Below are 27,111 nucleotides of genomic sequence, written 5' to 3' on the forward strand. Positions count from 1 at the left end.
AATGATGATGGCGTCCTCTTGGGTAAAATATTACGGAGGTAAAATAGTCCCCCATTCGACTCTCCGGGCGGGGACTACTCAAGAGGACGTCATTATCAGGAGAAAGAAAACTGGCGTTCTACGGATCGGAGCGTGGAATGTCAGATCCCATAATCGGGCAGGTAGGTTAGAAAATTTAAAAAGGGAAATGGGTAGGTTAAAGTTAGATATAGTGGGAATTATTGAAGTTCGGTGGCAGGAGGGTTATAAATACAAAATCAAATAGGGGTAATGCAGGAGTAGGTTTAATAATGAATAAAAAAAATAGGAGTGCGGGTAAGCTACTACGAACAGCACAGTGACCTTATTATAGTGGCCAAGATAGACACGAAGCCCATGTCTACTACAGTAGTACAAGTTTATATGCCAACTAGCTCTGCAGATGACGAAGAAATTGAAGAAATGTATTATGAGATAAAAGAAATTACTCAGGTAGTGAAGGGAGACGAAAATTTAATAGTCATGGGTGACTGGAATTCGACAGTAGGAAAAGGGAGAGAAGGAAACATCGTAGGTGAATATGGATTGGGGCTAAGAAACGGAAGAGGAAGCCATCTGTTAGAATTTCGCACAGAGCATAACTTAATCATAGCTAACACTTGGTTCAAGAATCATTTTAAGAAGGTTGTATACATGGAAGAATCCTGGAGATACTAAAAGGTATCAGATAGATTATATAATGGTAAGACAGAGATTCAGGAGCCAGGTTTTAAATTGTAGGACATTTCCAGGGGCAGATGTGGACTCTGACCACAATCTATCGGTTATGAACTGTAGATTAAAACTGAAGAAATTGCAAAAAGGTGGGAATTCAAGGAGATGAGACCTGGATAAACTGACTAAACCAGAGGTTGTACAGAGTTTCAGGGAGAGCGTAAGGTAACAATTGACAGGAATGGGGGAAAGAAATACAGTAGAAGATGAATGGGTAGCTTTGAGGGATGGAGTAATGAAGGTAGCAGAGGATCAAGTAGGTAAAAAGACGAGGGCTGGTAGAAATCCTTGGATAACAGAAGAAATATTGAATGTAATTGATGAAAGGAGAAAATATAAAAATGCAGTAAATGAAGCAGGCAAAAAGGAATACAAACGTCTCAAAAATGAGATCGACAGGAAGTGCAAAATGGCTAAGCAGGTGTGGCTAGAGGACAAATGTAAGAATGTAGAGGCTTCTCTCACTAGTGGTAAGATAGATACAGCCTACAGGAAAATTAAAGAGACCTTTGGAGAAAAGAGAGCCCCTTATATGAATATCAAGAGCTCAGATGGAAACCCAGTTCTAAGCAAAGAAGGGAAAGCAGAAAGGTGGAAGGAGTATATAGAGGGTCTATATAAGGGCGATGAACTTGAGGACAATATTATGGAAATGGAAGAGGATGTAGATGAAGATGAAATGGGAGATACAATACTGCGTGAAGAGTTTGACAGAGCACTGAAAGACCTGAGTCGAAACAAGGCCCCGGGAGTAGACAACATTCCATTAGAATTACTGACGGCCTAGGGAGAGCCAGTCTTGACAAAACTCTACCATCTGGTGAGCAAGACGTATGAGACAGGCGAAATACCCTCAGACTTCAAGAATAATATATTAATTCCAATCCCAAAGAAAGCCGGTGTTGACAGATGTGAAAATTACTGAACTATCAGTTCAATAAGTCACAGCTGCAAAATACTAACGCGAATTATTTACAAATGAATGGAAAAACTGGTAGAAGCTGACCGCAGGGAAGATCAGTTTGGATTCTGTAATAATGTTGGAACACGTGAGGCAATACTGACCTTACGGCTTATCTTAGAAGAAAGATTAAGGAAAGGCAAACCTACGTTTCTACCATTTGTAGACTTAGAGAAAGCTTTTGACAATGTTGACTGGAATACTCTCTTTCAAATTCTAAAGGTGGCAGGGGTAAAATACACGGAGCAAAAGGCTATTTACAATTTGTACAGAAACCAGATGGCAGTTACAAGAGTTGAGGGACATGAAAGGGAAGCAGTGGTCGGGAAGGGAGTGAGACAGGGTTGTAGCCTCTCCCCGATGTTATTCAATTTGTATATTGAACAAGCAGTAAAGGAAACAAAACAAAAATTCGGAGTAGATATTAAAATCCATGGAGAAGAAATAAAAACTTTGAGGTTCGCCGATGACATTGTAAATCGGTAAAAGACAGCAAAGGACTTGGAAGAGCGGTTGAATGGAATGGACAGTGTCTTGAAAGGAGGATATAAGATGAACATCAACTAAAGCAAAACGAGGATAATGGAATGTAGTCGAATTAAGTCGGGTGATGCTGAGGGAATTAGATTAGGAAATGAGACACTTAAAGTAGTAAAGGAGTTTTGCTATTTGGGGAGCAAAATAACTGAATGGTCGAAGTAGAGAGGATATAAAATGTAGACTGGCAATGGCAAGGAAAGCGTTTCTGAAGAAGAGAAATTTGTTAACATCGAGTATAGGTTTAAGTGTCAGGAAGTCGTTTCTGAAAGTATTTGTTTGGAGTGTAGCCATGTATGGAACTGAAACATGGCCAATAAATAGTTTAAATAATTAATGGAAAATCTCATATAAAGATGTGAAACAAATACTAACAAAGAGATTGAGGGGCTGGCCAGTACTTACCTCAGCTCAGTACAGCCGATAGATACGTAAAAAACAACCGAAAATTTTAGCTTTCGGAATAAATGTTCCTTCATCAGGGAGGAGAGAGGGGAAAGAAAGAGAAGAAGGTAAAGTGGATTTAGTTACTCACAACCCAGCACCTATATGGTCCACATTCTTCATTGTTTTGTCCCTTTTGTTAGCTATGACTTACATCTGTCATCTACACACTTTCTCCTCTTATATATATATATATATATATATATATATATATATATATATATATATATATATATATATATATATATATATATATATATATATATATATATATATAAAAGGTGTGTGTGTGTACGAGTGTACATCTGTCCTTTTTCTCCCCTAAGGGAAGTCTCTCCGCTCCCGGGATTGGAATGACTCCTTACCCTCTCCCTTAAAACCCACATCCTTTCGTCTTTCCCTCTCCTTCCTGAAGAAGCAACCATCGGTTGCTAAAGCTAGCAATTCTGTGTGTGTGTTTGTGTGTTTTGTTCATGTGCCTGTCTGCCGGCGCTTTCCCGCTTGGTAAGTCTTGGAATCTTTGTTTTTAATATATTTTTCTCGTCACCAACTGTGCTTGTTTCATTTGCCTCTTTGGTTTGAAGCTGGCACAGTACCTACAGTAGAATATCTTTGGCTTCCCTCTTACAACCATGCCTCCATCCTTGCTACCCTCCCTGTTTTCCTTTCCCTGTTGCTTCATAACCTGGGTTGTGAGTAACTAAATCCACTTTCTCTTCCTTTCCCCTCTCTCCTCCCTGATGAAACATTTATTCCGAAAGCTAGAAACTTTAATTTTCGGTTGTTTTTTGTGTATCTATCGGCTGTACTGAGCTGAGGTAAGTACTGGCCAGCCCCTCTATCTCTTTGTTAGTATCGGTTTCACAGTAAATAGTTTGGACAAGAAGAGAATAGAAGCTTTCGAAATGTGGTGCTACAGAAGAATGTTGAAGATTAGGTGGGTAGATCATGTAACTAATGAGGAGATATTGAATAGGACTGGGAAGAAGTGAAGTTTGTGGCCCAAATTGACGAGAAGAAGGGGTCGGTTGGTAGGACATGTTCTGAGGTGTCAAGGGATCACAAATTTAGCATTGGAGGGCAGCGTTGAGGGTAAAATCGTAGAGGGAGACCAAGAGATGAATACACTGAGTAGATTCAGAAGTATTTAGGTTGCAGTAGGTACTGGGAGATAAAGAAGCTTGCACAGGATAGAGTAGCATGGAGAGCTACATCAAATCAGTCTCTGGACTGAAGACCACAACAACAACAACATATCTAAAAACATAGAAGCTGTAACTTACCAAACGAAAGTGTTGGTATGTTGATAGAGACAATATAAACAATAAAAAACACACAAACACACACACAAATTTCAAGCTTTCGCAACTCAAGGTTGCTTTACCAGGAAAGAGGGAAGGAGAGGTAAATGCAAAAGGATATGGGTTTTATGGGAGGGGGTAAGGAGTCATTCCAATCCCGGGAGCGGAAAGACTTACCTTAGGGGGGGGGAAAAGGACAGGTATACACTTGCACACACACACTATCCATCCGCACATATACACACCAGGCAGACATGTGTAAATGCAAAGAGGTTGGGCAGGGATGTCAGTTGAGGCGGAAGTACAGAGGCCTGTCCTTTTTTCCCCTAAGGTAAGTCTTTCCGCTCCCAGGATTGGAATGATTCCTTACCCTCTCCCTTAAAACACACATCCTTTCGTCTTTTGCTCTCCTTCCCTCTTTCCTGATGAAGCAACCTTGGGTTGCGAAAACTTTGAAATTTGTGTGTGTGTTTGTGTGTTTTTTATTGTTTATATTGTCTTTATCAACATACCAACACTTTCTTTTGGTAAGTTACAGCTTCTTTGTTTTTAGATATATTTTTCGTACATGGAATGTTTCCCTCTATTATATTCAAAAATACATACAGCTACGAAAGAAATGGTAAGCAGTGTTCTCTGCAAATGGTTTCTGTCTCAATTTCGAAAGGACACAACATTCAGTTTTGTCCATCTAGAGCCACTGGTACTACACCAATGATTAATGAAACACATAATGATCACATAATAACCTGGACAAAAGCTTCAAAATTTTTAGGTGTCCCTATTGGCGAGTCTTTAAACTGGGGGGGGGGGGGGGGGGGGGGGACATTGTTGAACTAACAACTTAGTTCAGCCCCATTTGTGCTTCAAATCATTGCCAATCTTGGGTTGAGACAAATCAGTAAGCTGGGAGGGAAAAAAAACTTCAGTTGGACTTATGTCCTATCCCAAATGTTTTCCATGACAGAACACATTAGATGTACTTCAATACCAAATTTATTTTCTGTAATGTTCAGCACATTGTCAGGCTTATATGTGCACCAGCTGGTAAACACTGCAACTTGATTTTAGAAACAATTGCAATATAAGAGGGTGTGCCAAAAAGTAGTGACTCTGAATGTTTTACATGGAAAACTCTTAATGCTTCTTAAATAAAACAAATATCATTAACATTCAACATCTTTATTCTTCATGTTTACAAATTTATTTCTCAGCGTAGTCACCTTGGTAATGAATGTATTTCTCCTGACAAGAGGCCAATTTGTTGATACCTTGACTGCTGAATGTTTCACTTTGTTGACAGAGCCATAACCTCACCTCTGTTTGCACTGATGCATCACTATTAAAGTGAAGTCCTTCAGGGTGTTCTTTAAATTTTGGAAACAGATGAAAATCATACAGGGCCAAGTCGGTGCTGTATGGAGGGTGAACAGTTACAGGGAATCCAGGGCATCAAATTATTGTAGATGTCGCAGCACTCATGTGTGGCCCGGCATTGTTATGCTGAAGGAGAGGATGTTTCATGTGTTGGTGAACTCTTCAAATTTGAAACTTGATTACAGCATACTGTTTCTCAGGCATGGTATAGCTACATTACACACTGTCATGTTACATGCTACAATTAAGAACCCTCTAGTGGCAGAGTGCTGCAAATATGTAGACTTGAAGAATAAAGATTTAGAAAGTTAACAATGTTTGTTTTACTTCAAAACTGTTTTTTCTCTGTGAAAAATTCAGAAGCACTACTTTTCAACAAGCCCTCTTATATATTTTTAACACAGTCATCTCTAAACATTATCATACGTATCATGTGGTACCGATGATCTCACTGTTTGGTCCCCTCCCCCAAACCAACCAATAAACAAACCAACACATCACATTACAGCCCTCGTACAGTTCACAATAACTGTTCAAATACCCCACCATCAACTTCAGTGCATTTGTGCACTCTTGGGAGAACATGCTGTGTTGCTTGTATTTATACATTCCCTATGTGGGCAGCAGTGTCCATGACATGATCAAACAGTCATCTAATGTATTCACTTTATTCACCATTTGTTTGAACACCTCAGCCTTCATCCAACCCCAAGTCAAAAATATAATGGCATAAGGCCTGGAGATCTTAGTGGCCAGTTAATTGTACTGGGGGAAAATCACAAAGGGAGTCTCACAGAGCTCAATTTTGAGTTCACTATAATTCATTCTAAATGTGTTCTATCTCAGAAGTCATTTGGAATATGTCCATATGAAGTTTCTTACTTCAATTGAGCTTTCCTCTCTTATCCCTGAATATCGAGCATTCCTGTTGGGACACTCTGTATAACTTCTGTATATTTGATAAATAAGGAAACTGGCAAGAAAGTTGGTGGGCAAATACTTCAATGACTTTCTTACCATTTGTTGCTTTTCACATGTCCCAGTCTTCATTTTCTCTAATGCTATTGATACACGAGTTTAACACCAACATTTACTTATATCTTTCTTCTGCATACACAACTGTATAATTATAAAAGACAAAATATTTCTTTTGTTCAATTGCTTTTTATCACTGAATTATCAAAGTTGTTACAGTTTTGTGTAGAAAATAAACATTAATGATAGTAGTACATCTTGTTACATGCCAATTCGTCATATGTAATACACTCCTGTAAATTGAAATAAGAACACCATGAATTCATTGTCCCAGGAAGGGGAAACTTTATTGACACATTCCTGGGGTCAGATACATCACATGATCACACTGACAGAACCACAGGCACATAGACACAGGCAACAGAGCATGCACAATGTCGGCACTAGTACAGTGTATATCAACCTTTCGCAGCAATGCAGGCTGCTATTCTCCCATGGAGACGATCGTAGAGATGCTGGATGTAGTCCTGTGGAACGGCTTGCCATGCCATTTCCACCTGGCGCCTCAGTTGGACCAGCGTTCGTGCTGGTCGTGCAGACCGCGTGAGACGACGCTTCATCCAGTCCCAAACATGCTCAATGGGGGACAGATCCGGAGATCTTGCTGGCCAGGGTAGTTGACTTACACCTTCTAGAGCACGTTGGGTGGCACGGGATACATGCAAATGTGCATTGTCCTGTTGGAACAGCAAGTTCCCTTGCCGGTCTAGGAATGGTAGAACGATGGGTTTGATGATGGTTTGGATGTACCGTGCACTATTCAGTGTCCCCTCGACGATCACCAGAGGTGTACGGCCAGTGTAGGAGATCGCTCCGCACGCCATGAAACCAGGTGTTGGCCCTGTGTGCCTCGGTCGTATGCAGTCCTGATTGTGGCGCTCACCTGCACGGCGCCAAACACGCATACGACCATCATTGGCACCAAGGCAGAAGCGACTCTCATCGCTGAAGACGACACGTCTCCATTCGTCCCTCCATTCACGCCTGTCGCGACACCACTGGAGGCGGGCTGCACGATGTTGGGGCGTGAGCGGAAGACGGCCTAACGGTGTGCGGGACCGTAGCCCAGCTTCATGGAGACGGTTGCGAATGGTCCTCGCCGATACCCCAGGAGCAACAGTGTCCCTAATTTGCTGGGAAGTGGCAGTGAGGTCCCCTACGGCACTGCGTAGGATCCTACGGTCTTGGCGTGCATCCGTGTGTCGCTGCGGTCCGGTCCCAGGTCGACGGGCACGTGCACCTTCCGCCGACCACTGGCGACATCGATGTACTGTGGAGACCTCACGCCCCACGTGTTGAGCAATTCGGTGGTACGTCCACCCGGCCTCCCGCATGCCCACTATACGCCCTCGCTCAAAGTCCGTCAACTGCACATACGGTTCACGTCCACGTTGTCGCGGCATGCTACCAGTGTTAAAGACTGCAATGGAGCTCCGTATGCCACGGCAAACTGGCTGACACTTACGGCGGCGGTGCACAAATGCTGCGCAGGTAGCGCCATTCGACGGGCAACACCGCGGTTCCTGGTGTGTCCGCTGTGCCGTGCGTGTGATCATTGCTTGTACAGCCCTCTCGCAGTGTCCGGAGCAAGTATGGTGGGTCTGACACACCGGTGTCAATGTGTTCTTTTTTCCATTTCCAGGAGTGTATATTACACCATTTTAACTCTCAGGAACTATATCAAAAATTTTCCCCATGGATTTAAATAATGACAGTCAACTTTTTACACCTATTGATGTTGAGACGGGTTTTTTTTTTTAACAGATAATAGTTAGCCTTAAAGTTGTGCATTGATATGCAAGTTAGGTCCATGTAGAGGAGAACTGTGAGGCTGGCTGCAAGGGAGTACAGCTCTATGTGGGCCTTAGAACGCTTCAAAAGCTGAGCCTAAGGGAGTTTACTGACCTCCAGCTGATTTTTCACATTCCATTGCTTACATCAAAGGGGAATCAAAATAATGGTTAAACCTTCTCTCTCACATCCCTGCCTTTGCATCCCTCTTTTCTGCTTCAAGCATAATGAAAAAGATTTAATATTAATATCTTGATAAGCATTAATGGTACTTACTCTTTCTAGCACCCACCGTAGTAAAGTAAGCTAAAGTTGTATGGCATGAATGGCTGGGAGACCCCAAAAAGGCAGGATCAGCTACCTCCTTGGAAAGTTTTTCCCTAGCCTTTGTGCCTGCAGGCACCTTTCCTCTGCTGAGTATATTAAGTGTAGGTGACTGTAATGGGTGTGTGTCATGTTCATGTTGGAGATGATGAGAGAAGGAAGCGGGTGAAACCCAGTGCCGGCAAATAGCCTACTCTTCTCAAAGAGCCCCATGGGAACCATTGAGCTTAACACCCCCTCTGATGGATGTATCACCATCAACAGTGTCTCATGCCTTCACTTAAATGAGAGACTGCGGAGAGGTTTGGAATTGAATCCAGGACATTTGGCACAAAGACTGGTGATCAGGGATGTCATACCACCACTCCTCATGTCCCCTCTACCACAAAAGCAGAGGGAACAATGTCAACAGTGCACACTGTACCTGGACAATCACCCATCCAAGTATTGGCCACACCCAGTGGTGCTTAACTTTGTTGATCTGACAGGTGTATTCACCTTGGCACAGCCACTGACATCCCCGGAAGTAAAGACATGCTAAATATGTAAATTTCTTGCTGTGCGAAATGTGTCGTTACTCAGATAATGAATTATGTTTGCAGAGTCTATTATACTATTTTTCCTTATCTTTATTTGCTTCTGCTCTTATCACTCTAACTTTTAAATGACTACCTATATGCTAATGTACAATATTGTTTCCATATGACATCTTTTTCCATTCTGTCAAGTATCCCTTTACTATAGCAGAAAAAGAGCCATGTTTTTTTCATTATTTCAATCTATTTTAATTAACTTTACAGTTACGTTTATCACCTACTGCTATTAGTACTGTTTCAATAGCATATACCACTACTGCAATTCCACACAATACAACTATTACAATCATAGACAGGCCATATTACTATTGCCATCACCTTGATTTTTGTACAGAAAGTGTTACTAATGAAACTAATGTTAGTTATACAAACATTAATTCTAATACTTCAACTACTATTACTTATGATCTTATTAAAGTCACTAACCCTCAGAGATCAGTTAATTTACTATCAGAATGTGTCTATTTTGTTTGTACATTCCATACCAAATTGGCCATATTGTCAAGTCCATCAATGTCTTGCAGCCTCCAGGCAGCAAGACGATGAATCAGGGTGCACCACTTTTGGCTTGTGGCCACATCCCTTCACGCTTCTACTCCTGTGGCAAGCTATCAGGCTTTGTTGCCATTTCCTAGGTTCATGTGATGTTGGTGTCTCTTGACTATAGTAACACCTCTGATACAACATCAGTTAGTAGATTTATGGTATCAACGTTTCTTAAGTTATATATAAGGTTTACAGCATGCTATAATTATCTCTCAAATGGGACAAGTTGTATTGTCTGATCATGGATGACTTTTAATGATTAGGATCCACAAAAGTAAAGAAAACATTTCTCATGAACATGTCTCCAGAAATATTTTAGAAGACTGTATGGTCACTCTGTGTACAATGATTTTCTTACTTCATAATTCAAATTTCTTAAGGAATAGAGCACAGAGAAAGCTAAATTAAGTTTCACTACAAACATTTTCAGCAAAATAAACTGTTCATTGTGCAGTTTTTGTTACTGCCAGCATAAATCATTGACACTATCAAAGAATATCACATTCTGTGGCAATGAGGACATGTATCTAATCTGATCAGAAACTTTATTTCCTGGCATTTTGATAAAAGAAGCAATAAAAGAAGATGCATATCAGTAATACAAAACTCAGAATATCTCAGATTGAAGCACTAATCTACATTTGCACATATAACCTACACTTGTGCATATACGCCACAAGCCACTGTACAGGGTATGGTGGAAGGTACCTCTTACCAATATCAGCATTTCACTGTTCTACTATATTCACAAACAGAGTGTGAGGAAAACGACTGTCTCTATGACTCTGTAGTCACTGATTCGCTCTTATCTTGTTATCATGATCCCTGTGCAGAATATACCGTGGAGGCAACAGAGTGGTTGCACGGTGTTCCTTAAATACAGGTTCTTGAAGTTTACCCAACAAAGTTTCATGAGAACTGTGTCGTATTTATCCTAGGAAACCTGTTTAAGCTTCTTGAGTGTTTCTGTTACTCACTCTAACAGCTATAGCAATCAGCTACAGTCCTAACAGCAGGTATCTCAATTCATTTGATGCAAGTTATCATGACTTCTTGACAAAAACTGCAAACAGCTTCATTATCATTTTGTTTGTAATTTCCTTTACCACTCAATTGCACATTCCAAGAACCATTCCAACAAATCTATTAATTCCATTCACCTGTTTAAATTTAGTATCACTTCTTAATGTTACTTCTAAATACTTATACACTGTGACATGCTCAATATGTTCACTAGTAATCCTGTAACTGGCACGACTGGGTTCTTTGTCTTTGTTATTGGTGTTAACATCCATTTATTCCTATTTAATGAGTGCTACTATTGATTACAACAATCATAAATTCTCTTGATGTCTTCCGGCATTTCCTAATGATCATTGAAATTTCCTAATGGTCACTGAATGCGGGTTTTTTCCGATAGACGACAGTTTCATTAGAAAACAATCTTATAGTGCTTCTGATTCTACCTGCTACATTATTTATGTGTGTTAGGACTATCAGAGGTCTTCTTATACTTCCATGAACATTTGCTGTCCAATATAATGTTCTGGATTCTATTAAATATCCATTCAGCCAATCACATGTCTGCAATGGTACTTTGTAAGATTATATTTCTGTGAGCTGAGGTGCATGTGGCATTCTGCTTAGCATCACTAGCTGTTATGATGTGGGTTGCGTATTCAAACCCAACCATCAGCAATTAATTTTTATTTAGTATTTATTGTTTCTGGAAGGTACTTGAAGTACCTAATATTTGTATATTTTGGAACATTTTTGTTTGTATAAATATCAGCACTCTGGAATATTTGAAGTTTGTATAACTACCTGCAATCTCTGACCAGGATATCACTTCTGTTCTGGTTCTGTGATGATGTTGGTAATAAATGTGTTTCCATTTCCAAGTGTTGTACTTCATTGATGACCCTGCCTTCAGATTTGGACTTGATTGTGGTTTAGAGGCGACATTGTTTGGTGGAGATGCTGTGTACTTCAAAATGTTGACATCACCATGGATCCAGTTAGGCAAAGCAAGTCATTGCCTATAAGACAGGAACTGGAATACAAGTAGTACATTGTTCCTAAGATATGTGTGTTCTGGAGACAGAAGATTCCAAACCTACAAGAAGTCAGATATGCATCAGGCATCCATCACTATTTTCCAGAGATACAGGTCAGGACCCCAACGAAATGGTTGAGTGCCTTGACTCTGTGTGTGTGTGTGTGTGTGTGTGTGTGTGTGTGTGTGTGTGTGTGTGTGTTTGTGTGTGTAAAAAAAAAAACTTAGTGCCTTGACTGTGTCACCAAATAATAGGTAGTGTGACTTGATGTGTTTGAAAAATATGTACTTTTACGGCACAGCCCAGCACTGGTTTGAGAACAATATAGAGAAGGTCAATAGCAGGAACAAATTCAAGACAGATCCGAAGAAATTATTTGGCAACAGCCAACAGCAAGTCCACTTAGCACATGAACAATTAAATAACAGAGTCCAGCATCATCAGTAAATGAAAGATTGTACATAAAGAATGTTTTGGTGCTGTACCATATCATGAATTGTAGCTTGTTGGAAGCTGACAAAAACTCACCTTTGATGAAAGTGGTCCCACAAGACTTGTAGAGGCTCTCCTGTCAAGGGATGTCAAGTGATGGGCCCTTGTGGCAGTTGTGAGAGACCACCATGAGCTCTCTATGCCAGATTATCTCAAACTGAGTACACAAGAGACAGCAACCATGAATTTTCACCCCATATATCAGGAGGTGGTTGAGAATATTGAACAAGAGGTGTATCAGTTGCTAACATCAATCTCTGCCTCTAGTCGAACATGCCATGAAGAAGGGACTTGAGTCAACTCAGAATTAATGCTGCAACCATCAAATGACAATCTGGAATCTGACCATAGCAGGAGCCAACCAATTCCTCCATTAAGTGCAATGCCCCACAGAACAACAGTCGTTTGGAGGGTAGAGGATTACACACTGCTGTGTTTCCACTGTAGGCACCCTGGACACATACACACTACTGCAGAGAAAGCATGTGAGTTTTCAATGACTACTATTTTGCCAGGTATCAACTGACACACTTTAGACATTCCCTGTCACAGTACACTTAGCCGTCAACTTCAAGTAAACTAAGTGAGTTGACTATTTATGGAGATGGGGCACCACAGATGAAAATTATCTGCAGATGAAAGTCATCAAGATGTCGGGAAATATCAATGATGTCATTAACAATGGCCAACCTGTCCAGGCAGTAGTCCACTTGGGCTTCCTTTTCTGCAATAGTGGATGCTTATTGTCACCAGCTAAAGAAGGCTTTGTTCCATAATATAAAAGCAATTGTGCTTGAAGTCACAAATGGGAAATACACCCAGTCAACAAGAACATCTATTGCAAGAATAACTATGTGTGGCAAAACACAGCACTACAAATTTATCATTTTAACTGGATCTATTCATAATGTTATTCATGGATGGGACTTCTTGCAGGCATCACAAGCAGTCACAGACTGTGGAAGGTCAGATCTCCAGATTGATAAAGCTGTTCCAACCAGCACACACAACTAAGATCGCTCTGGATGGTTGTTTGCCAATGAAGACATTATCTCACAACATCAAGCTCAATTAAACTGTGAAGCTTTTGTCAACTGCAGAAAGCTACCTGAGTTCCCAAAAGGATTCTACATGCCAGCAACGGTAATAGGTATTGCATGGGTTGAGGAGAAATTTGGAATGATAATTGTCACTAACAATGACAATTCGCGCCTAAACGTATGTGTGTAGGAACAGCCGTACCTGTCCAGAAAAGGTAGGTTAGTGTCACTGATGAAGAACTGTGCTCCTCTATCACTACAAACAACACAGGAAAGGAAGATACTATTGAACTGCCAATAGGTTCTGGCTTGATCGAGGAACAACATCAGCAAGTGACAGCCATGCAGAGTCAGTTTCCAAATGCTTTCAAATGCAGAGTGGAGAAAAGGCAACCCATAGTAAAACACCATATCAACACTGGGAATCATGCACCAATTAGCCAACACTCATATATAATATACTTATATGGATATGGTGTCTGTTCTTTCGGACATGTCCTTAAGAACAGACACCATATCCATGTAAGTATATAGTTCTGGCAATACCGGCCATGACCTTCTTCTTCTGTACTGATGATTTATATTCCCCGAACACTTACGGGACTTAGTAAGAATATCTTCCACGAGTAATGAGTGTGTTGGGGTGGGACACTACGAATGTAGTGTGTGGACATACAAAGTGAGAATGTGGGTCTCACAGGACGTGTGCACAAGATAGCCCCTACAGTCGTACTATCCTCTGTGCCCTCGGTGGCTCAAGATGGATAGAGCATCTGCCATGTAAGCAGGAGATCCCGGGTTCGAGTCCCGGTTGGGGCACACGTTTTCACCTGTCCCCATTGACATAGATCAACGTCCGTCAGCAGCTGAAGGTATTAATATAATTGTAATTTCCTCATATATAATATCACTGGCTGAATGATGAATAATCTGGGAAGAAGTGGATAAGACGCTACAAGGTGACATAATTGAATGTTCAGAATATGCTTGGTCCTCTCCTGTGGTGACTGCTTGAAAGGAGAAAAGCATTTCTCAACCGTGTAATAGCCTTACTGGTAAATTGAGGTTGATAATCAGGAAAAGACCACCTTCATAACCCCTAATGGCCTGTATGAACTCAAAGCTATGCCGTTTCAACTGTGTAGTGTTCCTAGCACTTTCAAATGTTTGATGGGCAAACTGCTTAGATTCCTTAACTTGTAGCTGTCTCTTTGCTATCTGGATGACATTGTCATTTCTTCTAAGACATTTGAAGACCATCAAGGCCAAGTTGAAGTGTGTTCAGACTGCAGGCCTACATCTGAAACTGAAAAAGTGGCTCTTCACCACACCATAAATATAAATCTTGAGTTTTAGTGAAAAAGAATGGTGATGGAATCTATCCCAATTCAGAGAAAACAGTAGCAGTCACAGATTTTATGACTACTCAATACATTTATGCTGTGAGAAGTTTTCTTGGAATGTGCCACAACCAGCAATCCATAAAGAACTTTGTACCAAGGCATATCCCTTGCAAGAACTCCTCCAGGGAAATGCCAAATTTTCCAGAAATGAGGTGCAAGAAAGATCTTTCCTTCTCCTCAGCAAGACGCTAACATCGTCTATACTCATAGTACTTTTTGACAAGAATCCTGGCACAGAACTTCACATTGACATTACAGTTATGGTTAGGTGCAGTTCTACTGCATATTCAGGAAGGTGGTAGCTTGTGCTTCCAGAGTTCTCTCAAAGTCAGTGATGAACTACTCTACCTACAACTGAGAAAAAGTACCCAACAGTTGTTTGAACCATCAATAATTTCAAGCTACATTTACTTGGCATACCATTCACTGTTGTGATGGACTACCATTCTCTATGCCAACTGACTGGCCTGAAGGATCTGTCAGATGTGAGATGGGAATTGAGACTTTAGGAGTATGATGCCACAGTAGTATACAATAGTGGATATGAACACAAGGATGCCGATTGGCTTTCTAGGGATCCTTTCGTGGGGCACAGCAATGTGGATGAACTCTATCACTATTGCTTTAAATGGTATTGTTGCTGAACAGAGGGAAGATGCAGCAATGCTGAAAACCATAGAAGCCATGAAGGAAGAGGAACAAACCAAATGAGAATTCCGCTTAATAAAGGGAGCATTGTACAAGAGGAACTGTGGTCCAATGGGGAGGAAATGGTTGCTAGTCATCTCACTTCATATCTTGCCAGCCATCCTGCAGTGCGTGTACAATGTTCCAACATGTGGTCACCTGCAGTATGTCTATAATGTTCCAACATCTGGTCACTTGGGATTCTAGACAGAATCAGATGAATGTATAACTGCATGTCTCTACCAATCTGTTAGATGCTGGTGAGGTACTGCCAATAATGGATGCAAGTACCATAATTATCTTTGGATCATCTGGTACCAATCCCACCAGCAGCAGTGCCATTCCTCTAAATTAGAATCGACATCTTGGTGAGGTCCCTAAAATTGACAAATGGCAATCGATAGAAAATAGTCTTCACTGATTGTCTCACCCAGTGTGTTGCCACCAATACTGTGCTAACTGCCAAAGCTCCGGAAGTAGCAAAGTTCCTTGAAGAAGACATGATATTGAAGCACACAGGACTGTCTTGTTCTGACATGACAATATTTTGGTTAGCAGTTGAAATGTGGTAGTGTTGAATGCTGTTTTACAAATACAGAAAGTCAGAACTTAATTGCTCACTTGCATCTACTGTTTGCAAGATTTTTTGTATGAACTAAGCAAGTTGTGTTTCATGTGAGTGATGTTTGCTGAATCCATGCTGAGTCTTTGGTAGAAGCTTGATTTTCTCAAGGAACGTCACCATGTTTGAGCTTTGGGTATGTTTTAGAAACCTGCAATTCATACATGGCATCAATATTTTTCGATAATTCTGTGCCTCTGATATTTTACCCTTTTTGTAAACAGTAGTGGCTTATGCTTTTTACAAGCCCAGGAAACTATTTTTATGCATGAGATTATTGACCCAATAAAAGGGCTGATTCTGAAACATAATCAATCTAAAATCTGAGTGGGATTCAGTTTGAGCCTGGTGCATTGTTCACTTTAAGCAGTCTTAGTTGTTTTTCAATACTGGGTGTGCTTATGTCAGCATCCATCATATGCAAGTTTTTAGAATTTTCTGAAGGATCTTTTGCAAAGATATGACTGAAAATGGATAGGTTCCACATATCAGTATAGGTCCTCTTATTGATGCACAAGTTGCTATTAAGTTTTCTTTATAAGTTTTTCTGTAGCAAGAGTGCAGTCCGTTTCTGCAAAATTCCTCAATTCCTCCATTAAACCAACACCCATCATTATTGTTTTTGATTACTTTACTTGGTACATATTTATCTATACTATTTTTTCTACTTTAACCACAATATTGGTCTGTGTTTGTCATATGTGATCTAAATGTTCTCATTTCGTCCTTTAATTATTTGTTAGTGACTCTCTATTCAGTTAATCCAAATACACATTCTCTGCTAGCAGTCTTGATGACCTTACTGCTTTTGGTGACCAGTAATAGCATCATTATCATCACAAATATCTCTCTCTCTCTCTCTCTCTCTCTCTCTCTCTCTCTCTCTCTCTCTCTCTCTCTTGCGCACACACACACACACACACACACACACACACACACACACACACACACACATTTCTTTCTGATGTGAATTTTTTTGAAGTAGGTGTTTAACATAGTCTTTTGAACAATGCAGTCAGTTTTACTTTGCAAGGTGATTTATCCTTACTGCCAATTATACATTCATAGTTTTTCTAGTCAGTACTGTGCAGGTTACAGTCATCCCCTACTGCTACAAAATGTGTGGGGTATTTCCATACTATTAAGATTAGGCTTCTCTGAATGACCCTATGACCAATGCTCCTGAATATAGTAGTTGATGGAAACATGCAACTATTATTTAACATCCACTGGTCCTGGTTATTATTGTCAGTTTTAGTACACAATGTAATTCATTTCGGACCTCGTGGGAGCTAATGTTTTTGCTTTAAATTCCTTATTTGTGTGACTGTATTGCCTATAGTTGCTGTACAATTCTTAAAGGAATTTTCATTCTGTCTTTGCAACTACAAGAAACTGACGCAAGGTTGTTCTCTCTCTCTCTCTCTCTCTCTCTCTCTCTCTCTCTCTCTCTCTCTCTCTTCCTCTTTTTTTATATAGGTACTCTGCGGAACTATGCATTTCTTATATTTTACATCGCACACATTTTTTGCACACTGCCACTATTTTCTGTTTATTTTTATACTTCAAAGTGTGCTGTTGTGCTTTCCACTTGTTGTTTTATTACTATAAACACTCCTGCCTCCTTTGGGGAGTCCACCTTTCTGATATATATTCAAAGGGTTGCCAAAGATTCCTCTGCTTCAGATTTCAACCCCTTATGTCCAGCTTTCTAGCAGAGGCATGAGTTACCCCGAAATGTATACTTGGATCATGACGTTTCTTGGTTTATATCAAGTATCCACCCAGACAATCAGTTGGAGTAGAATGTACATATTAATCAGTTTATCATGAAATTCTATTCAAAATAGTTCAAGTTAATAGCTAATTCTCATCATGTTGACAGGTAAGTGAAACTTTTATCAATTGACACATGGTACAAACACCTAATATCGGCAGATTCATTAAACATATATCTGGATGAGGTCTTTTCAGAACATGTGTCATTATGTAGTGGTAACCTGCATGACAATCAACAAAAATCATTTTCAGATACATTATGGCATTGTTATCCATGTTGGAAAATATAAACACACTCACTTGCTCACAGACTCATCCAATATGTCCCATAGAGCTCACCATGAAGGAGAACTTACAAAATATTTAAGTAGATGTAGAAGATGATAGCTTTCTTGAAATGCTTCGAAATAAATGTTCCAAGATAATAACAAGATAAGACAGAGTAATTAATATACATCTTTAAAAGACTGAGATTAGCAGTCATTGTAGCTCCTAATAAAGCCACACACTGCCTCCATTTGACTGAATTAGACTCTGTGTGTAAAAGTCCTTGCTCTTACAAATCGGATGAGGTTATTCTCAGAAATGGTGTGTGCACATCAACTTTTCAATTATTTAATGCTGTAAAAGAAACCAATTTATTCTGAGTTGAGGCAAATGCCACATGCTTCCATTGCATGTTACCTCTCAGTGTGACTCCTGTAACAAAGTTCATGTTTCTGCGAATTAAACTTATAGTTTTAATTTATTTATTGGTTTTAATTTTGTGATGTATTCTGTCAAATGACAGCCTGGCACCTAAATATACATACTCACAGTAGCAGTGAGAATTATTATTGAATATCAATTATCAAAAGTAGTGGCTCGAGTAGATGGAGGTTGGGAGGTGGTAGGGAAGAATGAATGAGGCTATGAGAGGGTAGCAGGATCATGTGAGGCATCTCGTTCGCCAGATGACTTAATGGCTGCACAAGATGAAAGGACTTCAGAAGCTTGAGCTTACAGGGGATGGATCGGGAGGAAAGGAGAGGAATGTAGTGTTGAAGAGAGTGACTGGTAGAGGAAGGGAGAAGGGTGGACAAAATGGGGAAGGCATTGGAGAACAGGGGGAGAGGGAGGGGGGGAGAGGAAGTCCACATGGGGAGGGAGGAGGAAGAGTGGTCAGAGAATGCATTACATGATCTGAGTGGTGTGAACAAAAGTGAGAAGGGGGCCTCTCTCTCTCTCTCTCTCTCTCTCTCTCTCTCTCTCTCTCTCTCTCTCTCTCTCTCTCTGTCTGTCTCTTTCTCTCTCTCTCACCACACCCCATTCTTTCGCTTTTTTTCCCACCCCTCTCCCTTACTCTCCCCCTTCACCAGCACCTTCCTCTCCCCTCTTTTCCTCCCTCTCTCCTCTCTCTCCCTTATATACTCTACTTCATGAAATCTTTTCATCTTGTTTTGCAGCCACTAAGTTATCTGATGGAAGACATGCCTCAGGCTATCCTGATATCCCCTCCTCACCTCCATCTACGTGAGCAACTACTTTCAATAACTGATATTCAGTAATCATTCTCACTGCTCCACAGGTAAGTACATTTGGGTATCTGTTTAGTTGTCTGTGGGAATGTGTGTATCTTACTAGAAAAAGAGCAAGAGCTTGAAAGCTGCTGTTAATTGTTTTCTGTCCCTTATTTATATTTGCCAGTCTTCTATAGTTAAATAGTTTCTTTTTGCCTATTTTATGTATTTTCCCCATCCAGTAATTTCCGTTGTTGTTATACACCCTGATCAGCCAGAACATTATGACCCCTACCAAATAGCCAGTATGTCCACCTTTGGCATGAGCAACAGCTGAAACTTGTGGTGGGATGGAAGCAATGAGGCCGTAGTAGGTCACAGGAGGGAGTTGGCACCACATCTGCACACACAAGTCACCTGATTCCCATAAATTCCGGGGAGGGGGGTCAAAGAGCTCTGATGCCACAATTACATCCCAGATGTGTTGATCAGGTTCAGATGGTGACTTGGGGGATTAGCACATTAATTGGAACTCACCATTGTGTTCCTCGAACTATTCCATCACATTCCTGACCTTGTGACTTGGCTTATTATCTTGTTGACAAATGCCGCTGTTGTCAGGAAACATTATTGCTATGAAGGGTTTTATATAATCTGCAACCAGTGTATGATACTCCTTTGCTGTCATGGTGCCTTGCAGAAACTCCATTAGACCCATGGATGCCCATGTGAATGTTCCCCAGAGCATAATGCTTGTGTCCAACCAGCAGTACAAGTGTCAAGGAGCTGATCCCCTGGAAGATGATGGATTTGCGCCCTTCCATTGACATGATGAAGAAGATATCAGGATTCATCAGACCATGCAATGCTCTGCCACTGCACCAATGGTCATGTGCTCATTTCAGTTGTAGTTACTGAAGTTGTGGTGTTAATGTTGGCACAAGCATGGGTTGTCAGCGGTGGCAGCCCATCAATAGGCATGTCCAGTGGATTGTGTGTTCAGACACACTTGTATTCTACCCAGCTTAAAGTCTGGTGCTAGTTCCACCACAGTTTGCTGCCTGCCCTGTTTCACTAGTCTGCCCAGCCTACAACATCTGACATTTGGACATGGTTGCACCATGTGTGGAAGACACACCACAGCACCCCTCGAACATCCAACAAGTAGTGCAGTTGCTGAAATGCTCATGCTAAGCCTCCAGGCCGTCACAAACTGCCCTCTGTGAAACTCAGATTGTATGCCTTCCTCATTCTAGACATTGACAGCATGCTCACTGATACTACATGCACTGTGCCTGTGTCTGACTAGCAGTCTTTCCTCACCAGGTGACGCTGCTGTCACCTGGATGGGTTAAACTGATAGATGGTCAGCGGTCATAATGTTCTGGCTGATCAGTATAATATAAAAAAATTGTTTTACTGAACACTGCAACAAAACATCTAACATACACTCCACACTGAGCATCTTAGCAAAAGCACTAGAAAAATATACCACTTGTAACATTGCAGGTATGCAAATCGGGCAGCTGAACTGTCACGACAGTTTCGTGACCAGCCAGAATCACCACTGGAGCGTGCTGTCTTCTGGACAGAATATGTGTTGAGACATCGGGGTGCAGTACATCTGCAGGTCGCTGCACGTGACCTGCCTTGGTGGCAGTTAGCTCTGCTGGATGTTGTTGCTGCAGTATTTGCTGTGACTGTATTTTCCATGTATTGCGTGTTTGCTCTGTGTAGTTATATTTATAGGCAAATCAGTAGAAAAGTCACAGTTCAATCAAAGAAGAATAATTGATTTAATGGCTTCATTTGGACTTCAGACTTCTACTGTGTCGATAGACAGTGCCAGCTGTCACAACTGTTTGTTGTTGTCCCATTCATGGATATGATCCATGTAAGAAATATTATTTGCGCAACTATGCATGTGCCAATTACTGTAAATTTCCATTATGAAAATTTCATTCACCAGTGTAAAGTGACCAGTTAGCAACCTATGTCACAGATTAAAAGTATATAATGGATAATAAGCTATACCAAAATATTTCCTTTTCATGAACTATGCTTCATCCATCTGAACCATTGATGTATGACATTCAGTCCAGCTTTGTATTCATAACACTGATAGATGCATAGCAATGTAGTCTCAGGTTCAAGAAGAAAATGTTATTCTGGACTCCACCCCTTTATTGGGGCTAAGCCATTCTGATTCTTTCCTTTCCTTCTTGGGATGTCATTTCAGCAAGATTTTTAGGAAAGCATCAAAAACAGAGGTGTTAGTCACAGATTTTAGATTTTTTTGATAATTGAGTCTGATGACTTTGTTATTAGATAACAGTTGATAATCCATATTCAGTTGCTGATCTGACAAATGATTCTTGAAGCTCGAAGGTTCACATAAATTTGTGCAAGGAACCTGCTCAGAACACATTTTGCCCACTGATTTTAGTCTCAAGTTCGTCAGCTGACATTTGTTTAATGATTTTGCTGATGTTTCATCATCATGAAATCATAGAAACCCTCTGATGTTTGCAAATGCTGCTAGTTATTGTTGGCTGTCAATTTTTTAAAGCTATTGTGATGCTTGTAAATGGTCGAGTAACGGAGACCTTTTGGGGCTTGAGGGTTATGCCAAATTTCCATCATACCAACTTAATCTTAGTATGAAAGACATTATAAAAAAAACATGTGGCTATGAACTGTTTGTGGAAGCTTTTATCTATGCTATGTTAAATTGCTACAAAAATAATCAGTATTTGACATGTAATTGGATAGATAAGAAAATCTAATCACCAAGTATTGGCAGGAGAACTCACACACACAAAAAAGGTTTAACTTATGCAAGCTTTCAGAGCCAGTGGTTCCTTCTTATGGCAGAAGAGTTGAAGGGGAAGGAAAAAGGGTGAATGAAAAGGACTGATCAGTCCTATTCATCCTCCTTCCTTCACCTTCGTCCTTTCCATGTCAAATGTTCCCTCCCATACAGCTTGGCATTCAAGGCAAACATATTTGTTCATAAGCAGACTCTTTACAGCAATACACCACCATTCTCACCTCAGATTCTAAAAACATGCCCTGAAATGAGAGATTTTGCCCACTACACCTAGAATAGCTTTTCATCACCTTCCCAGTCTCCACAATATCCTTGTCAGACCCAATGCTCATTCTGCACCGATACCTCTATCCTATGCCTTCTACCCCTGTGACCATCCACACAGCAAGACTTACCCTGTGCACCCTCCTACCACCAACTACAGCAGCCCTGCAAATGGCAAAACATACACTTTCAAAGAGTGAACCACCTGTGAAATGACTTTTGTCATATACCAGCTGTTGTGTAAACGCTGTCCGACCTCTTACATCAGGATGACTAGCATCCAGTTATCAGTTAGGATGAATGGTCATAGGCAGAGCATTTATACTACCAACACATGATATCCTGCTGCAGAGCATGCTCTACAACATGACAGTCATGACCCCGGTGCCTTTGCCACCACACGCGCCATCTGGATTCTTCTCCTAGACACCAGTTTCTGAGAACTCCACAGGTGTGAACTGGTGCTACATGTCCTTGTTCTTGTCACCCACGTGGCCTTAATTTACAATAATGCCTTCTGTCTCAGCATTTCTCCACAGAAACTACTCCTTTCTCCACTCCATTTTAGTTTTCAACATCTTTCATTTCTGACCTGTCTATTTTTTGCTTTCTCCCCTCCTATCTCTGTTAAATATGTGAATGTGTTTTGCATTTTACTGTTATTAACTCATGCATGATGTTTTAGCAGTAATTCTGTGGTGCAAATTACCCTATCTTCCACCTTTAAGGTCTCTGGTTTTCAAATCTTGTCTGGTGCAGTCCCCAACAGTCAGTTTACTTCTCATCCAATTCAGTAAGTCCCCCCTGATCTGGGGTTCTGGGTGACTTTTCTGAACTTTACCTCTTTTCCAAATCTTTCCAATCCTTTCCTTTGTCCTTCTGCCTTCCCCCTCAACTATTCTTGCGTAAGTTAAACCTTTTTGAGTGTATGCTGTCCTGCCACCGCTTGTTGAGTAGATTTTTTTGTTTTTTGTGTGTATGAGGTACAAACGAACCAATCTTACAGCCACTTCCTAGCATAATTACTCCTCCATGATATTGTCACTGATAACAAAAAACAGTTTCACTAAAATTTTGGTCTACAGAATCACAGTATAAGGCAGAAAAATAATTGCTGTGTATAATCCAACTCTTTTGTGGCATCCAGAGGGAGGAGGGGATCTATATTGTAATAAGAAGTGCCATGAAGTGAGAAATTGAGACCCTGTATAATTGAAAACATAAGTTATTAGTTACTGCTTCAAAGAACTGTGTATAATTTAAGATTAATATAAGTTTGAAAAGAAGGTCTGATCACACCTCTTTCACTTCAGTGCTATCATATAGATATTAAGCTAGCAACAGGTGATACACAGCAGCTATTTAACATAACAGAGGAAACAGCAGCTTTTTTGAAAGTAGTGGCTTTCCTATCAATTTCACTAAGTCAAAGTTAATGTTAGTACAAAAGGCTTATAGCAGTTTAAAGATAGTTGTTAATGGAGTTCTTAATGGTTACTTCACTTTGTTCATGTTTACTTTGACTTGTTTTCCATTCTCAATATTTGAACAATGGAAAATGATTGAAGTATGAATACTGTTTTTCTCAACAGAAGATGTCTTGACATTGAAATGGGGGAGGATGTTGCTGAAATAAAATGGCTATTTTACAGTTCTAATTTTTTCTTGCACTTCATAGTTCAAATATCCTCATACCAGAGATATGTAAAGTTTGAAAGTAAGTACAGTAGGGCGTCGATTATCCGAATGTCGGTCAACCAAACGACCGCGTAACCGAACTGTGTACTTGCTCGCACCTGTTACTCTCCCACCCTACCGTCCATCATCTCCCTCACCCCCAAACCAAGTTTCCAACAGTAGTCACCGCACTGGGCCACCACTGGCAGAACGTTGCTTGTAATGGGGCCTTCACAAGGCATTGTTGACCGGCCAAGCCGCCAGTTGCTGTGTTTCAACAATCAGCACACTTCTGTAGGCTTGGCACTGCTCATGGTGCAAACAGTCACCTTCTGTTCTCTGTTACGACCACTTGTGTGGTGCTGTGTGAAGAAGTTAACTTGACGATACAAAATGCTTAAACATAAACGTGTTATCCTTTCTATGAGGGACAAGTACGAGATTATTGAAAGGTTAGAAGAAGGTGAATCTGCAACCACTTTATCCAATGAGTACAAGGTGGGGAAGTCAACAATTACAGATATAAAATATTTTTGTTTAATAAACTGTGCCACATACTATATATTCCTACTGAAGTTGCCTTTGTATGTTACTTTGTAATGCTAAAAGAGATGCCTGTTTTTATGAATAAATTTACTGTACAGTAACTCTTTTTGGCAAATAAACATGTACAGTTCGATTATCCGAACAAACTAATTTTCCGAACACCCATGTCCCCCAATTACTTCGGATAATCAACACTCTACTGTAATACTATAATACTAGAGAAGTAAAAGAAAAGTATGCCTTTTTGCTGTTCAGTTTTGTGTATGCACTTACATTTCCAATAGCACAGGTATACATGTCAATTTCTGTGCGCATAATTTCCTCAAAGCGGTGGCCATGCATAAAAGCACATTGCTTCCTGCCTTAGGTGATAATCTCTTGTGCTTATTAGCAGACAACCTGTGATCAGCTGATGCTCACATTTGTGTCCGAGTCGTTTTTGTGATTCATGGGACTTATTGGTGGCAATAATGTCTGTTGACTATATAAAGAGTCAAATTTATTGAAGATTGCAGGGAAAGTGAAGTGCTATGGAACCCTTCATTGAAAGATTATTTGAATAAAACTTTGTGGCAGAATGCCACCAAGTATGGTCTTGACTTTGCAGTGGGGTGGGGAACTGGAAGTCTCCATTCTCATTTCTGCAAGGAATATGAAAACTCCCAAACGGGAAGAGTGGAAGTGTGACAGAAGAAAATTATACATCATATTGGTTTGCTTTTCTGGCATTATCACTTCTAAAGGACAAAAATAAGCCACTGCTCATGATAGATACAGTGCCACAAATGAGGCAGACCGTATGAAGCATAAGGTAGTAAAATTTTCTTTAATACATTTTAGATTCGCAGATTTAGATATTTATGAGATTTGTATTACACTCGTGATTAGTTTGAAATATACTTCTGTTACAAATGCACTGATCTTCTTTTAGTCATAAAATATACTAAAAGTTCAGCTCTGTTTTTTTGCGTCAGGTAGTGGTTTTTTAGAGTATCTGGTACAGCCATAAGAAGTATATCAGAACAAGTTATGTTTCTCCATGATTCTGCAATTACTTCTCATGAACTAGCACCCAGAGTATCCAGTAACCTGAAAGGAGTGTAAATATTTGTAGATTCGGTTGCTTTCACAGACAGTTGTGCAAGTACACACAATACAGTCACATAAAATAACATTTTCCACTTTTAATTGCATTGGTTTTTTAAAATGTCCTAAAAGCAGACATCTTTAAACTGAATGCATTTCCCACAGTGCAACGAGTCCTGCTGTGTCTATAATGTATACTAGTATTGGAAAACTTTTTCCCAGATCCACAGAGAATGATTTCATTATGTTCTGGAATAATGGGAAAATGCCATCAGCGAACAGAACATATGGAAAGCACAATTCTCTGCCTGTAAATTGTTTTGGGGTGGCAAACATGGTACATGTATTTAAACATTCCACCATTGGCATCCCACACTGTAACAGGTAAGTGGATAACTGGCATCTACTAAGGCCATTAGAAAAATGATGGGATGTCCTTTATAATTAAAATAAGTGCTTTCACTGTTCTCTGGGCACTCAATGGCAACACGTTTGTGATCGATAGAGCCAATGCAATTCGAGAAGTTCCGTTTCCTTTCAAAGCCATCATCAATTTTCTCCAAAGCATTTTCTGGCAGAGGGAGCTGAAGTGTGAAAGTATTCAAAACCACCTGTTAAAAATATACTCAGTCTTGCAACCAAGTGATCAATTAAACTCCTGCTGGAACAAAAATGGAGTTTTGCATAACAAATAAAAATCACATTGTAAAATATATGTGAAATAAATCTGTACAATAATGTTTATGTGATTCTGTATATATTAAAATATATATTTATATACGGGGTGTCCCAGCTATCTTGTCCACCCAAAATATCTCTGGAACAATAACAGCTATTGGAAAACGATTTTCACCAGTATCAATGTAGGGCTGGGGCCCATGAATGTACATATTTGGAAACATTCTAATACGAAAGCATATGTGTTTTTTAACAGAAACTTATTTTTTTAAAATGGACTTCCTATATTTTTTCTTCAGCAATCCATAGCATGACAAAGCACATACACAATGGCGTTGATTGCATCACAATATTCCCATCACATCCTAAGATATTGAGACGCAAAGTTGACGCTTGAAACACCCGACATACGCTGCTAGCGCATGTCCTGAGGCTCAGGCGTGTACCCCATGCTGCCCGTAATCGCGATGTGATTGACATGCGTAATCACACTTCCATACTTATCAAGAGGTCCGAAATGAATAATACAGTCTGCTGCCATCCTGCTGCGATGTGGTGATGGAGGTGGTGGTGATGGTGGTATGAAAATGTTAAAGATCTACAACAATGGTTACATAATCATGATTGCTACTAAAACTGTCTTTTTGGGGGTAAGTGTCACATAACTAACTGCTCTTGTGACCATGGGAAACACATAAATGATATCCTGTTTGAAAAATACAAGTAATTGTACACAGATAGCCTCTGAAGATGACTTGTAGATTTAGTCTGGTGCTATGTACAAGT

General features: G+C 40.2%; 1 protein-coding gene and 1 non-coding gene across 4 annotated transcripts in view; both read left to right on the forward strand.

Moving 5' to 3' along the window:
* The window catches only part of LOC126279485 (UDP-glycosyltransferase UGT5-like), an 81,027-nt gene extending 56,330 nt beyond the window's left edge, over positions 1 to 24,697 (forward strand). For 2 of the 3 annotated variants that reach the window (XM_049979683.1, XM_049979681.1), the window contains exon 6: positions 20,754 to 24,697. In XM_049979683.1, coding sequence (XP_049835640.1) covers positions 20,754 to 21,039 — 286 coding nt within the window. In that variant the 3' untranslated portion in view covers positions 21,040 to 24,697. Of the gene's footprint in view, positions 1 to 11,598; positions 11,782 to 20,753 lie in introns of those variants that run through there. The other variant, XM_049979682.1, reaches the window with a different exon arrangement.
* On the forward strand, positions 13,998 to 14,073 carry Trnat-ugu (transfer RNA threonine (anticodon UGU)). The gene has a single exon. It is a non-coding gene; the product is annotated as a tRNA-Thr (tRNA).
* Positions 24,698 to 27,111: the final 2,414 nt, after the last annotated feature.

The sequence above is a fragment of the Schistocerca gregaria genome, chromosome 1 (genome assembly GCF_023897955.1).
Source record: "Schistocerca gregaria isolate iqSchGreg1 chromosome 1, iqSchGreg1.2, whole genome shotgun sequence".
In the NCBI taxonomy this organism is placed as follows: Eukaryota; Metazoa; Arthropoda; class Insecta; order Orthoptera; family Acrididae; genus Schistocerca; species Schistocerca gregaria.